Here is a 16,914-nt window from a genome sequence, read left to right as displayed (position 1 = left end):
TAAAATGTAAACTGAATCTTTTAAGCTATAGTTGAGTTCCTTTCAAACTACTAATGCCTTTATCTTTGCTTCCTCTAAAAATGAGTACTACATATCTCATGTAACGGTTTATATAACCTAATTTACTTGTTAAATTCGTATTCTTTATGCAGCCGCCTAAGAAAACGGAGACCTCAAAGATACCCAGTCCACGTCCTCTGGCCGATATACTGGATAAGACGCGCGGTGGCGCCTCCAAATTGCCGCAGGCACGTCGTCGCAACAGTCGCGGCGAGGAAGGTAAGTGCTTAGCGCCAAGAGTAGCTTGCGATTTTCTCGTAGCTGTAGTTGCTTTTTGCACCCACGCAGCAGCGTTAGAAACCCGTAGCGAAATAATATGCTTAGTTTGTAGTTTAGAGTTTGCTATCACCCGATTTATTAAAATATCGCACCATTTCCACTCCGCCCCCCCCACCGAAAAAACAAAATTCCTACGCCCCCACCAACCAACCAACCGCCAAATGCATTAACGTTGATATGCAGGTAGAGTACCACAGCATCACTACTCCTTCCATGAACTGCTTAAGCACCAGAACTCTGATTTATCCAATCGCTTGAAAAAAACGCCCATTCCTGTTACCACCACAGTCCCCGCAGGCAACGAACAGCCGGAGGCGGGATCAGAGCAACAACAGCAACAAGGAGCAGCAACAACCGGCGACAAATCCCCCAAGTCCTCTGACAACAATGAAGCCAATGACATTGGAGGCGCCGCAACGGTAAGCGTTTGTTCCACGTTTCCCCCGCTCATCTGTTAGACACACACAATAAGTTCATGTCACAATTGTTGTTGCCCCGTTTCTCTTTAGCAGCACACCAGCACATTGGGTGAGCAGGAGCTACAGAATGCAGTGGAAGCTGCGGCCGTTGTCTTCAAGAAGGTTGTGCTACAGCGGCGCAAAGAGAAGGAAAAGGCAGCCGAAGAAGGTGAGTGCTAATTGCCATCTCTTGGCTTGTATCTTCTCTATCTAACTGTCGTTATGTAGTTTGTACGAATTTGTGTGTATGTAATGTGGTGGCTGGGGCATAATTACTTGTGGTGACGGTGACCTGTACCTGTGTATCTAACCTGGCCCTTTCCGCAAGGGTTTCGCTTTTTCTCTAATTTCGCACAAAAATTAATTAGACCTCAGGTTGTTGTGTAGCTAGGGGTCCACAACTTCCAGTTGAAGTGGGTCATCATTGGCTTCCCCCTTTTACATTCACCGGCCATTGGCCCCAAGTACATTCCATTTAGTTAGAGCCAAGTTCTTTGAAGGCTTAAAAAATCAAGTTGCACAGCCTTTTTTCTTTTGTTTGTGGGCAGCAAAGCCTAAAATACATTAGCGATCCTTTAGTTAATTGAGAGAAAATCATTATTCGCTTATTTGCTAATGTAATTTGCATAATTAGTATTGTTCACAGCTTTCACAAAGCGAAGCACTTTATACGTGCTGCTACAATTTTGAGAGATGCTTAAAAGTATGCAACATTTTTTATCATAAGAAATATATTGAACATTTTATAGCAAATATTGATTGCATACAAATTTTTATTAGATACTTTATAACTTTAACCCTCTCTAAATGTAAAATATGCTTTTGTTAGTAGATATGAACTGTTTGGAAAGTTCCAAGTCAAGTTCAACAAATAATCGCCTGTTGGAATGGCATGTGGTAATATGGACGATCTCAAGTGGAATCCTTTTAATATAATCGAATCCTATAGCGGGGAAAATAAATTATGATATATAAAGAAAAATGAAAAGTCGTACTCACCTTATAGGGACATGTATGATTAAGATTGGAGAACTCTTTCAATAGCCTGTAGATAATAATAGCAACTGGGTGATAAGGTCGCTTCAAAAAGCGACACGTCTCAATTCCGAAAGTATAGAGCCACGGCTGGTAACTAAGACTGTCGCTTTTTTTCAAAACTTGTGCATCAACACGACAATATGTAATCGGTTTAATCACAGTCAGATTCAAATTCATAGTATTCTTTTCGCGACTAATTGCTCGTATGTGACATTCTTGCAGAACAAGAACACTTGTTGCATAATTTTCACACACAAAATTCGTAAACTTGAAAATAGTGGCTTCCTAAGGCACAATATTTTATTTATTAAAATGTTAGTAAAAGAGATATGATATAAGATATAACAATACTTACATTAAAGCATAAAAATGCTAACAGCGGGAACAGAATTTTAAACATAACTTTGTGCTTCAAAAATTAGAGAGTTAATAAAGTGGACAAATTATTGGCACTGTAGCAATCGTTGTGCTTCAAAATATGAACTAATGGAGCTGTTTTTATTAGCAAAGTTTTGTAATACTTTTGTGTATTTGTACCAGCTGTTTAGATGATTGAGTCAAAAGTGCAATTAAGCGTAATGAAATGTGAATTCGATGCTGATGTTTTAGATATTCAAATAAATACGAAATGATTCTGTATTTAGTGAGTGTTAATTCACATTCATATTTATTTTAAAATAAATCAATGCACCGAGCGGAAGCTTTTTGTAGATAAATGAAGCTTATTTTATCTTAAACTTAACCCAACTACTATGAATAAAATTAGAATAGCAAATCAACAAATCGTTGATGCGGTTCAATGAGCTATTTTTGGCGTTTGACCAATAAAAAAACAATGCCTCTTTTTAAATGTTTATCCTTTCAGTTGAAAGGTCAATTAGCTTCGTCGAACACTCTATTAATAAGTTTGCTTATTAATCATATAAGCTAAAATGTATTTGGTTTGAAATACTATATATACAAATTACAAATTAAAAATCCTCCTTAAATGAAAAATATGATCTTGTTAATATTCTTGAAGTGTTTGTAAGATACCAAGACATGTTTAATAAATAATCGCCTGTTGGAATGGCATGCGGTAATTTATTTCATCTTAAATAAAATTACTTGAATATAATCGATCCCTGTGAAAAGGAGTTAAATTATGGAAGGGCGTTCTAATGAATTTAAATGGTACTCACCGTATATGGACAAGTATGGTTGAGATTAGTGAATTCCTTGAATAACTTAAAGGTGATTAATGCAATTGGATTATATGGATGTTTCATAAAGCTGCACGCATCAATTGTAGTAGGCACGAGCCACGGATGATAGGCAAGACTTGTTATCTTGTTAAAGATTTGGCCTTCAATGCGACAATAAGAAATCGGACGAAGCAGCGTAAAATTCATATTCATTGTATTTACTTCGCGATTAATTGCACGTATGCGACACTCTTCTATAATAATCCAAGTTTTTGCTTGATTCTCACACACCAAATTTGTGAACTTGAAAATAACCGCTTCCTGCAAAAAAAATTGCTCAACTTTTTATATAAAAAATGATCAACTACCTCTTACATTAAAGCACAAAAATGCCAGCGACGAGAGTAGAACTTTTACGATGCGATCCATCGCGTTGTTTCCAAATATGAACAGTCAAAAAATGCCATTTATTGAAAATTGAAATAATGTTCGATTTGGTTCAAAATATGAAGTAATGATACTGTGTTTATCGAGGTCGTGTCCAGTTATACTATTTATAATAAAATGATAGGTAAATCTAAATTTATCTTAAATATCCTTCAAATAATTATAGACGATATCGCAATAGATATGAATTTCAATAAAACAATAATCTCGAATTTATAAATCTTTGCTAAGTTTCAATGAGTTTTTTTGTCGTTTATGAAAACAACAATATTTAATATTTTTACCCTGTTAATTTTGGTATATACAATAATTACTATAGTAGTTATGATTCTTGAAAATTTGTTTTTGGGCAGCAAAGCCTAAAGTTCATTAGCGATCCTTTAGTTAATTGAGAGAAAATCATTATTCGCTTATTTGCTAATGTAATTTGCATTATTAGTAAGGGTCATAGCTTTCACAAAGCGAAGCACTTTATACGTGTTGCTACAATTTTGAGAGATGCCTAAAAGTATACAACATCTTTTATCAGAAGAAATATATTGAAAATTTTATAGCAAATATTGATTGCATACAAATATAGCTATAAACATTAATTTCTATTAGATACTTTATAATTTTAACCCTCTCTAAATGTAAAATATGCTTTTGTTAGTAGATATGAACTGTTTGGAAAGTTCCAAGTCATGTTCAACAAATATTCGCCTGTTGGAAAGGGATTTGGTAATATGGACGATCTCAAATGGAATCCTTTTAATATAATGGAATCCTATAGCGAGGAAAATAAATTACAATATAAAAAGAAAAAATAAAAATGGTTCTCACCTTATATGGACATGTATGATTAAGATTGGAGAAATCTTTCAATAGCCTGTATATAATAATAGCAAATGGGTTATAAGGTCGCTCTAAAAAGCGACACGTCTCAATTGTGAAAGAGAAGAGCCACGGCTGGTAACTAAGACTGTCGCTTTTTTTTAAAGATCTGTCCATCAACACGACAATATGTAATCGGTTTAATAACAGTCAGGTTCAAATTCATAATATTCTTTTCGCGACTAATTGCTCGTATTTGACATTCTTGCAGAACAAGAACACTTGTTGCATAATTTTCACACACAAAATTCGAAAACTTGAAAATAGTGGCTTCCTAAGGCACAATATATTATTTGTTAAAATGTTAGTAAATGAGAAATGAAACAATACAATACAGAATTTTAAACATAACGGTGTGCTTCAAAAATTAGAGAGTTAATAAAGTGGACAAATTATTGGCACTGTAGCAATCGTTGTGCTTCAAAATATGAACTAATGAAGCTGTTTTTATTAGGAAAGTTCACCAATTTTGTAAAACTTTTGTGTATTTGTACCAGCTGTTTAGATGATTGAGTCAAAAGTGCAATTAAGCGTAATAAAATGTGAATTCGATGCTGATGTTTTAGATATTCAAATAAATACGAAATGATTCTGTATTTAGTGAGTGTTTATTCACATTCATATTTATTTTAAAATAAATCAAAGCACCGAGCGGAAGCTTTTTGTAGATAAATGAAGCTTATTTTATCTTAAACTTAACCCAACTACTATGAATAAAACTAGAATAGCAAATCAACAAATCGTTGATGCGGTTCAATGAGCTATTTTTGGCGTTGACCAATAAAAAAACATTGCCTCTTTTTAAATGTTTATCCTTTCAGTTGAAAGGTCAATTAGCTTCGTCGAACACTCTATTAATAAGTTTGCTCCGAAACTACTTAATCATATAAGTTAACATTTATTTGGTTTGAAATATATACAAATTATAAGTTAAAAATCCTCTTTAAATGAAAAATATGATCTTGTTAATATTCTTGAAGTGTTTGTAAGATACCAAGACATGTTTAATAAATAATCGCCTGTTGGAATTGCATGCGGTAATTTATTCCATCTTAAATAAAATTCCTTGAATATAATCGATCCCTATGAAAAAGAGTTAAATTATGATAGGGCGTTCTAATGAATTTAAATAGTACTCACCGTATATGGACAAGTATGGTTGAGATTAGTGAATTCCTTGAATAACTTAAAGATGATTAATGCAATTGGATTATATGGATGTTTCATAAAGCGGCACGCATCAATTGTAGTAGGCACGAGCCACGGATGATAGGCAAGACTTGTTATCTTGTTAAAGATTTGGCCTTCAATGCGACAATAAGAAATCGGACGAAGCAGCGTAAAATTCATATTCATATTTACTTCGCGATTAATTGCACGTATGCGACACTCTTCTATAATAATCCAAGTTTTTGCTTGATTCTCACACACCAAATTTGTGAACTTGAAAATAACCGCTTCCTGCAAAAAAAAGTGCTCAACTTTTTATATAAAAAATGATCAACTACCTCTTACATTAAAGCACAAAAATGCCAGCGACGAGAGTAGAACTTTTTGAATGTGAACCATCGCGTTGTTTCCAAATATGAACAGTAAACAAAATTACCATTTATTGAAATTTATAATAATGTTCGATTTGGTTCAAAATATGAAGTAATGATACTGTATTTATCGCGCTCGTGTCCAGTTATACTATTTATAATAATATAATAGGCAGATCTAAATTTATCTTGAATATCCTTCAAATAATTATAGACGATATCGCTATAGATATGAATTTCAATAAAACAATAACCGCGAATTGATAAATTTTTGCTACGTTTCAATGAGTTTTTGTTTTCGTTTATGAAATATAACAATAGCGTGGCAATTTTTAATATTTATTCTCTGTTAAAGAAATAAATCAAAAGGCCAATCAGGCTGAAAAAAGAAAAATATTGCTGAAATCTTTAAAATAAATTTATTTTCCAATCAAATTACATTTATGCACATGTTTTATAAAGTCTAGATATTTAATGATGATGAATAATATGGTATTTCAGATCATTATCAATCTTCTTTAAATGTAAAATACACTCTTGTTACAAGTAAAGAACTGTCTGTAAACAACCAAGACATGTTCAACAAATAATCGCCTGTTGGAATGACATTTAATGGTAATTTTTTCCATCTCAAATAAAATCCTTTTAAAATCACTGAATCCTACGAAACGGAATAGAATTTTCATAAATGGTATGCTCAAATATGTGCAATACTCACGCTGTATGGGCAAGTATGATTAAAATTGGAGAACTCTTTAAATAAATTAAATATAGGAATAAGTACCGGTGAATTAGGTCGCTTTAAGAAGCGACACAAATCCACTTTGAAATTATAGAGCCAGGGCTTATAGATCAGGTTGTCGCCTTTTTGGAATACCTGTCCTTCAACACGACAATGATAAATCGTTTGGAGCAGCGTAATATTCAAATTCATAGTATTTCTTTCACGACTAATTGCACTTAAACGACACTCTTCTATAGAAAGATGTGTTTTTGCGTAATTTTGACACACGAAATTTGAAAATTTGAATAGTACTGCTTCCTGCGAAGTAGAAATAATTAAGGATTGCGAAGTGTTTTGCATTAACAAAAAAATTATTCTATACATACACTAAAGTAAAATAAGGCCAACGATGCCAGTATAATTTTATAGTTGATCCGCATCGCGTAACGTTTGACTTTAAGTGTCAACTTTTAATAAAATGAAGCGCTATTATTAATGACTTTATAACAATCGATTTGGTTCAAAACATTTACTAATTATGATGCATTCATTAAGAAAATTGTCCACTATTATTTTAGATATATAAACATATATAACCTATATTAGCTTAAAACAAGTAAGAAAGCTACAGTCGAGTGTACTCGACTGTGAGATACCCACTACCCATTTTGAATAAAAGAAATATATTTTGCGGTATTTTTCTCAAAATATACCAAATATACTGCAAAAATACTAAATATATACCAAATAGTATATAGTAGTATAGTATTGGTATATTGATATTGAAAATATATCGCATTGAAAATAGACGATTTTGCCGATATAAAAGTATTTCTTTAATAACTTCGACAATTTTTATCTGATCGCAATCAAATTTTCTATCATAACTACTATAGTAATTATTGAATGTGCCAAAATTCGCAACTCTAGCTTTAAAATTACGCTTGTTTTTCGATTTTTTTTGATTTGCGGGGGCGGAAGTGGGCGTGGCAAAAATTTGAAACAAACTTGATCTGCGTGCCAACATAACAAATGCTGTCGAAAAAAAATTATAGCTCTATCTCTTATATTCTCTGAGATCCAGTGTTTCATACGGACGGACGGACAGACGGACATGGCTAGATCGTCTCGGCTGTTGACGCTGATCAAGAATATATATACTTTATAGGGTCGGAGATGCCTCGTTCTATCTGTTACATACATTTCCTGTCGGCACAAAGTTATAATACCCTTCTACCCTATGGGTAGCGGGTATAAATATAATACAATAAGAAACAGTACAAAATTGTTATATTTATACTACATAGTATACTGAAAAGTCGATCAGCCTATCGAAATTAATCAATTTTTGAGCGATGTTGATTGTTACAGGTATTTAAACATTTTCAGTTAACAACATAAAAAGTTAATTACAAAGAAATAAATTCGTGACCTAACGAGATTTACAAGTCTTCTACGAACATAAAGTATATTTTTGTAATTACAGTCTTTCGCTTTTCATAAAGCCACGTGATATACAATAGATAATCTCCCGTTGGGATAGCGTGTGGTAGCATGCTAAAATCAAGATTAACTCCTTTAGCATAAACCATGCCCTAAAATAGAACAAATGTTCTTTATGATATTAGAAAAATAAATAATTGAAATAGTTACCATATAGGGACAACGATGATTAATATTCGTATAATTCTGGAACGTTCTGAATACGAGAATTGCCAGAGGATTGTAGGCCTTACTCATAAATTTGCAGCAATCAATGCGATCCTTGTAGAGCCATGGCTTGTAACCATTTGCCTTTTTAAAGAATTGTCCTTCAACAATAACATCATTAGCAGGATGCAAAATCGTTGCGTTGAAATTTAAATCAGTTTTGTTACGACTTACAGCACGCAAACGACATTCGTTAATTAAAATCCGTGATTTATTAAAGTTTTCGCACACAAAATTTGTGAATTTAAAGACGATAGCTTCCTAGAAATGGGAATCACAGATATGTTAAATTTATTTCGTTTTGATCCCTTAAATTATAATATATATTTACATTGTTGGCTATTTCCGAAAGAAGTTGGAGTACAAATAATATGTTGATTCGCATTGCGATGAGTGATGAAAATGCATTAAAATTATTTTACTCTATACAAATAAAAGCCATTAATTTTCAATCAAAATTAAAAAATCATTACTCGTTTACTAGAATACTTAATAATATATAATAATGTAATACCAATAAATATCATTTTGTTATGATAATTAGGTGTCCACAATAAAATTCATTGTACTTCATTTGCTTCTGAGAATGCAAAATATGCCAGGTTTTCACCTTTAAATACACAGAAACGAAATGCTTGGAGACAATTCCTTGCTATGAAGAACGAAGAATAATAAATTGTTTTAAAGAAGAATAAGAATATTTACATTATTTCAAGTACTTTATAAAGCTTTTTTGATGTATTTTATTTACTTTGTCTGAGAATCCCTATACTTACTATAATCGAACCAGCAAAAAGGCCAATCAACATAAACTAAATAATAAACGATTTTGATTGTTACAAAACATATGAAGTTAATTATGGAACATTAATACACGATCTTTATTACGGGATTAATTACTGATAATCGATAATGACTTCTTCGAAGAATTACAAATACTCTGTAAACATAAAATATACTTTGGTTATAACATTCTTCCTCTGCTCATGGCTCAAGCCATGTGAAATACAAAATATATTCTCCCGTTGGAATCGCGTGTGGCATCACACTAAAATCAAGGATAACATATTTAGCATAAACAATACCCTGATTTAGAACATATTTATAAATATTATATTAAAAATGCATATAGTTATTTGTATTTACCATTTAGGGGGAACGGTTATTAATATTTGTGTGGTTCTTGAATGTTCTGAATACGAGAATTTATTGTTTGATTACTTTTACTGCATGCTTACAACTTACTGCTTGCAAGCGACATTCGTTAGTTAATATCCTTGATTGATTGATTTTCTCACACCAACTTCGTGAATTTAAAGAAGATATCTTCCTAGAAGTGAGAATCGCATTATAATTAAATTTATAGTATAGTTTCTTATATATTTACATTGCTTATATCAGAAAGAAGTGCGGTACAATTAATGTCTTAATGCGCATTGTGTTGAGATAACTTTGAATGATGCAAGTGAATTCAAATTGTTTCACTCTATAAACCATTAACCTTCAATCAAAATTAAAAAAGCATTAGTAAATATTATTAGTGAATAACACTCCATCATAAAATATGTATTTGTGTTACGTTCGAACATTAGGCATCCTCTTGGAATTCAAAATAGGCATTTGTCATTAATTTTGAAGTATTGGAAAGGATCCAACTCATGGTTAACAAATATTGCCCAGTTGGTATAGTATGTGGTAAAGTAGTCCATTTTAAGTAAAATCCCTTTATAATAATCGAATTCTACGATGAGAATAAGAAATCAAAAAATAAGCAAGTGTTATAAAAAAATAAATAATTGTACATATACTCACCACAAACGGGCAAGTGTGGTTGAGATTGGAAAACGGCTTAAATAACCTATAGACGATAATAGCAACAGGATTATAAGGTCGCTTTGCAAAACGACATCCATCAATTGATGCACTGTAGAGCCAGGGCTTGTATCCAAGGCTTTCGCCTTTTTGAAAGATCTGCCCTTCAATAATAACATAGTTAACTGGATGCAGTAGAGTTAAATTTAAATTAAAAGTATTTTTAGAACGGCTAACTGCTCGTAGCCGACATTCTTCGACAGTTAGATCGGATTTAGCTTGATTTTCGCAAACGAAATTGGTGAACTTGAATACAACAGCTTCCTATGGGGCAGAAATAACTCTTAATTATATTTATCTAAACAACATTATAGTTATTTAATGTATCTAAATAGCATACAGCACTCACATTATAAAATAGAAAAGCCAGCGATGGCAGTAAAATATTTAGGCCGATGTGCATTACGTAGTGTTGGGCTTAAAATCTGAACAAATAATGAAGAAAATCCATTATAAACTATTGGCCCTATGTCATTTGGATGTTCGGCAATTTTACCTGCGCTAATGATGTCGTATTTGAGTGAAGTTTGTTAATTTTGACCATGTAATTGAAATACTCTACTATTTGAATAAGTATTTTTAACCCGTAATTTTAATAGCTCAAATAATTTATTCGCACACGTTGGTACCATTTTTGCTTTTTTCCTCGTGTCCTCGCAATTAGGTATGAATTTCATTATATTATAATAATCTATTGTCCACAATAACAGCACATAAGAACTCTAGGTATCCTCTTGAAATGCAAAATATGCATTTGTTATTAGCTTTGAAGTATTTGAAAAATTCCAGCTCAAAGATAACAAATATTCGCCTGTTGGTATCGCTTGTGGTAATATAGTCCATTTCAAGTAAAAACCCTTTATAATAATCGAACCCTACGAATTCAAAAAAAAAATTAGTAGAACAAATATAAAAACCATTCAATACTCACCTCATAGGGACAAGTGTGGTTGAGGTTTGAGAAAGGCTTAAATAACTTATAGACGATAATAGCAACAGGATGATATGGACGCTTTGCAAAACGACATCCATCAATTGTTGCAGTGTAGAGCCAGGGCTTGTATCCAAGGCTTTCGCCTTTTTTAAAGATCTGCCCTTCAATAATCCCATAGTTAAGTGGTTGCAATAGAGTTAGATTTAAATTAAAAGTATTTTTGTTGCGGCTAACAGCGCGTAGGCGACACTCCTCAACAATAAGAAAGGTTTCCGCGTGATTTTCGCAAACAAAATTCGTGAACTTGAAAACAACAGCTTCCTGTGAGGCAGAAATGATAAGTAGTTAAATATCAAAACTATTTTAAAATATAATACTTACATTATAAAATAGAAAAGCCAACGTTGGCAATAGAATACTGAAACCGATATGCATCACGTAAAATATGAACGCTTAATGAAAAGAAGACATTATAAACGTATTATTGATCATATGACATTTGCATGGGCTTTAATTTTGATTGAGCTAATGATGTCGCTCTTAATTGGAGTTAGTCAATTTTGACCCCGTAATCGAAATCTTCAATTTGATAAGCTCAAAATATTTATTCCCACAAATGAATTGGCAGCCGCACACGTCTTTGTCACAATATTAAAATTTTCCTCGGACCGTAGTCAATTATGATAATATAATAAACCATTGAACATAATTAAAGCACATTAGAACACTAGGAATCCTCTTGAAATGCAAAATATGCATTGGTTATCAACTTTGAAGTATTGGAAAAGACCCAAGTCATGCTTAACAAATAATCGCCAGTCGGTATGGCATGTGGCAACATGTTGAATCTTAAATAAAATCCTTTTAAAATAATCGAGCCCTGTGGGATTAATAAGAGTTGTGAATATTGTTGAGTACCAAATAAAAGAAAATAATTAAGTACTTACCTCATAGGGACAAGAATGGTTTAGGTTTGAGAACTGTTTAAATAACCTATAGACGATAATAGCAATAGGGTTATAAGGCCGCTTAACAAAACGACAGCCATCAATTGATGAAGAGTAGAGCCAAGGTTGGTAGCTAAGGCTTTCGCCCTTTTTAAGGATCTGCCAATCTATGCGGCCATAGTTCATTGAATGCAGTAGAGTTAAATTTAAGTTGAAAGTATTCTTTTCGCGACTAACTGCTCGAAGCCGACACTCCTCGACCACAAGATCAGTTTCTGCGTGATTTACGCAAACGAAATTGGTAAACTTGAACATAACAGCTTCCTGTGAAGGAGAAATAACTAGTTATTTTTATCTAAATAGTATTCTAGTTATTTAATGTATTTATAGTAAATAGCATACAATACTCACATTATAAAATAGAAAGGCCAGCGATGCCAGTAAAATATTTAGGCCGATGTACATAACGATGCTTTGGGCTTAAAATCTGAACAAATAATGAAGATAGTCCATTATAAACTATTGGCACTCTGTCATTCGAATGTGCGGTAATTTTTATTAGCTAATGATGCCGCATTTGATTAAAGTTTGTCAATTTTCACCATGTAATCGAAATACTCTACTCTTTGAATAAGTATTTTAAACCCTTAGGTTTATTAGCTCAAATAATTTATTCGAACACGTTTTTGGCACAATTTTCATCATTTTCATTCATTTCATCATCACAATTTTTATCAATATATTATAATAAACTATTGTCCACAATGACAGCACATAAGAACTCTAGGTATCCTCTTGAAATGCAAAATATGCATTTTGATTGAGTTAATGAAGTCACACTTAATTGGAGTTAGTCAATTTTCATTCTGTAATCGAAATTCGAAAACCACAATTTAAAAGGCTCAAAATATTTATTCCCACAAATGAATTGGCAGTCGCACATGTCTTTGGTACATTATATTAATGTCAGAATTATTCCTCACCGTGCTCAATTATGATATTATAATAAACCATTGACCACAATAAAAGTATATTAAAACACTAGGAATCCTCTTGAAATGCAAAATATGCATTGGTTATCAACTTTGAAGTATTGGAAAAGACCCAAGTCAGGCCTAACAAATACTCGCCAGTCGGTATGGCATGTGGCAACATGTTGAATCTTAAATAAAATCCTTTTAAATAAACCGAGCCCTGTGGAATGAATAAGAGTTGTGAATATTGTTGTTTAACAAATGAAAAAAAATAAAATAAAGACTTTCCTCATAGGGGCAAGAGTGGTTGAGGTTGGAGAACTGTTTAAATAATCTATAGACGATAATAGCAATAGGGTTATAAGGCCGCTTTACAAAACGACAGCCATCAACTGACGAATGGTAGAGCCAAGGTTGGTAGCTAAGGCTTTCGCTCTTTTTAAAGATCTGCCAATCTATGCGACCAGAGTTAATTGAATGCAGTAGTGTTACATTAAAGTTGAAAACATTCTTTTCGCGACTGACTGCTCGAAGCCGACACTCCTCGACAACAAGAAGAGTTTCTGCGTGATTTTCGCAAACGAAATTGGTGAACTTGAACACAACAGCTTCCTGAAAAGTACAAAAAAATAAAACGCCATTTTTCTATGAAATAAACATTACTCACATTATATAATACCAGCACAGCCAGCAAAGGCAGTAGAATACTGTAACTTATGCGCATCGCGTCACGTTGGGCTCAACGTATGACCACAGAATGGAAATTAATATTTTATAAATGGCCAATCAAAAGTTTATGAATTTCAAGCGATCAATAAATGATGCACCATTTAATTGGAGTTTGTCAATTTTGACTAACTCTGCTTTTGGATATTTAAAACAATTTCAAATGCTAAACACATTTATTCGCACAAAGAGAATATGAACACGCAAATGTACTTGTCCCAATATTAGCACATTCATTTTTAAACAGTATTCTTATATTATATTCACATTAAAAGTACTTTAGAATCTTAGGCATCCTCTTTGAAAACAAAATATGCATTTGTTATCAGTGTTGAAGTATTAGAAAAGATCCAGTTCATGCTTAACATATATTCGCCGGTTGGTATTGCATTTGGTAATATGTTCCACCTCAAATAAAATCCTTTTAAAAGAATCGAACCCTAAAATATGAATAAGAATTGTGATGTACTTTAACAAGTGAAAGAAAATAATGGTTTACTAACCTCATAGGGACAAGTGTGGTTGATATTGGAGAACGGCTTAAACAACCTATAGACAATAAGAGCAATGGGATGATAAGGTCGCTTAACAAAACGACAGCCATCAATTGATGCAGAGTATAGCCAAGGCTGATAGCTAAGGCTTCCGCCCTTCTTAAAGATTTGTCCATCAATTCGAGCCCAGTTGACTGGATGCAGCAGTGTTACGTTCAAGTTGAAAGTATTTCTATCGCGACTAACAGCTCGTAAGCGACATTCCTCGACAGTAAGAACAGCTTTAGCATTATTTTCACATACAAAATTGGTGAACTTGAAAAGAACAGCTTCCTGAAAGATAGAAATAATAAGTAGTTGACTACCTCTATACTAAATTTTACTCACATTATATAATACACAAGCCACCAAAGGCAAAAGAATACTAAAGTTGATGCGCATTGCGTCACGTTGAGCTTAACGTATGAAAACATAATAAAAATAAGACATTACAAATGACCAATTGACAATTGACAATTGATGAGCTTTAAACGATCAATTAATGATGCTCTATTTAATTGGAGTTTGTCAATTTTGAAAGTGTGTAAACTAAACTAACTATGCTATTGGGATATTCGAGTATGGAAATTTGAATAGCTCAAAAATTTATTCACACAAAGAGAATACGACATAGATGTCTTTGCCACAATATATGTACATAATTGTTAATTTTAAGACAGTTTTAGAATCTTAGAAATCCTCTTTGAATTCATAATATGAATTTGTTGTCAATGATGAAGTATTAGAAAATACCCAGTTCATGTTTAACATATATTCGCCAGTTGGTATCGCATTTGGTAGTATGTCCCACCTCAAATAAAATCCTCTTAACAGAATCGTACCCTAAAATATGAATAAAAATTGTGATGTACTTTAAGAAGTGAAAGAAAATAATTGTATACTAACCTCAAAGGGACAAGTGTGGTTGAGATTAGAAAACGGCTTAAACAACTTATAGACAATATTGGCTACGGGATGATAAGCTTTCTTAACAAAACGACAGCCATCAATTGATGCTGAGTATAGCCAAGGCTGATACTTAAGACTTTCACCCTTCTTAAAGATTTGTCCATCAATACGAGCCCAGTTAACTGGATGCAGCAGAGTTATGTTCAAGTTGAAAGTATTTCTGTTGCGATTTACAGCTCGTACACGACATTCCTCGACAGTAAGAACAGACTTAGCATTATTTATGCACACAAATTTGGTGAATTTAAAAGTAACAGCATCCTGAAAGGTAGAAATAATAAGTTTTTGTCTATTTCTTTACTAAAAAGTACTCACATTGTATAATACACAAGCCAGCAAAGGCAGTAGAATTCGGAAGATGATGTGCATTGCGTGAACTGAGCTGAAAATATGAACACATCATAAAAAAACAATACATAAATCTATTATTGTCAAATGATATTTGATGGACCGCAACCATTCAATAAATGGTGCCCCATTTAATTGGGAGTTTGTCAATTGAAAAAGTATGTAAACTAAACTAGCTCTGCTTTTTGGATATTCGAGAAGCGCAATTTGTTCAAAGTTCAAAATATTTATTCGCACAAAGAGAATACGACCACGCAGATGTCTTTGGAACAAATGTTAGCATTTTTCCTCGGGCCGTGCTTTGTTGTGCTTCAATTTTGTGTCCTGCTGTTTGTTTGTCATTGTCCTGGCCTCCCACAGTGAAATCCATTCAAAACTGCAAGCTCGTTTTCTCCCACGCATTAAGCTAACTCTGGCTGACTGTCAGAACTCTGCCGTTAATCTTTTCGCATGTGTGTGTGTGTGTGTTAGTGTGGGTGTTTGTGCACCTTAACGTGCTGCTGCTGCCTGAAAGAGCAATTTTGGGAAACGAGCCGAAATGCGAGCGTTGCCAAAATGTTTGCTTTGCGGAGGCGGATGCCAGCAGCGGTTTGTGCAACATGCATTGTTGTTTGTGCAAACACAATGAATTCAGCGTTGAGCTCACACATGATGAGCATCTCCTATCAGATCCTTCTTCGATTTTGCTCCTGCTAAAGTAATAATGCGTTGAGTACGCCTACAAGCCTTTTAAGGAAGAATTGAATTTGGCAAAGAAATGTTTCAAATTTGAGGGTATATTGTAAAAGACAATTGGGTGGAAAAAATAATATTGAATAATGCGATCAATTTAGTAACTAAATTACTACAAACACAAATATATTCGGTTAACAATTTAATGAAATTTTTTTGCTTGCTTCAGTTCGAACAGAGTTCACAAATCTTCTGTGAAAGCAAAACCGATTTTCGTATTCAACTGAGACTGCTTGCCAAAGATCCAGAACAAGTCTAATATTTTCCAATCGAGATAAAGTTAACTTACATACACTTGACCGTATCATATTGGAGAATTTGCTATACATCTTAAACACAAGTCATGGCTTTGATTATAGAGCCAAGGCTTATAGGCATTAGCTCTTTTGAACAGTGCGCTATTTATAAAGGCATTTTTGACGGGTTGAAGTTAAGTTGCATTAAAGTAGAAAGCAGGCAACACTATTCAACAACAATCAACGATGTATTGAAACTATCACAGACCACACTCGAAAATCTCAAAAAAAAAAACAACGGCATCTGGTTTGATTGATATTAACTTTAA

General features: G+C 33.1%; 1 protein-coding gene across 6 annotated transcripts in view; it reads left to right on the top strand.

Moving 5' to 3' along the window:
- LOC132784747 (serine-rich adhesin for platelets) overlaps positions 1-16,914 on the top strand; it is a 71,588-nt gene that overhangs the window by 36,989 nt on the left and 17,685 nt on the right. For 3 of the 6 annotated variants that reach the window (XM_060790575.1, XM_060790571.1, XM_060790574.1), the window contains 3 exons: positions 153-279; positions 523-758; positions 849-966. In XM_060790575.1, coding sequence (XP_060646558.1) covers positions 153-279; positions 523-758; positions 849-966 — 481 coding nt within the window. The remainder of the gene's footprint in view (positions 1-152; positions 280-522; positions 759-848; positions 967-16,914) is intronic. The other 3 variants (XM_060790576.1, XM_060790572.1, XM_060790573.1) reach the window with 2 other exon arrangements.

This window comes from Drosophila nasuta, chromosome 2R (assembly GCF_023558535.2).
Source record: "Drosophila nasuta strain 15112-1781.00 chromosome 2R, ASM2355853v1, whole genome shotgun sequence".
Taxonomy (NCBI): Eukaryota; Metazoa; Arthropoda; class Insecta; order Diptera; family Drosophilidae; genus Drosophila; species Drosophila nasuta.
This window is presented reverse-complemented; position numbering and strand designations above follow the sequence as displayed.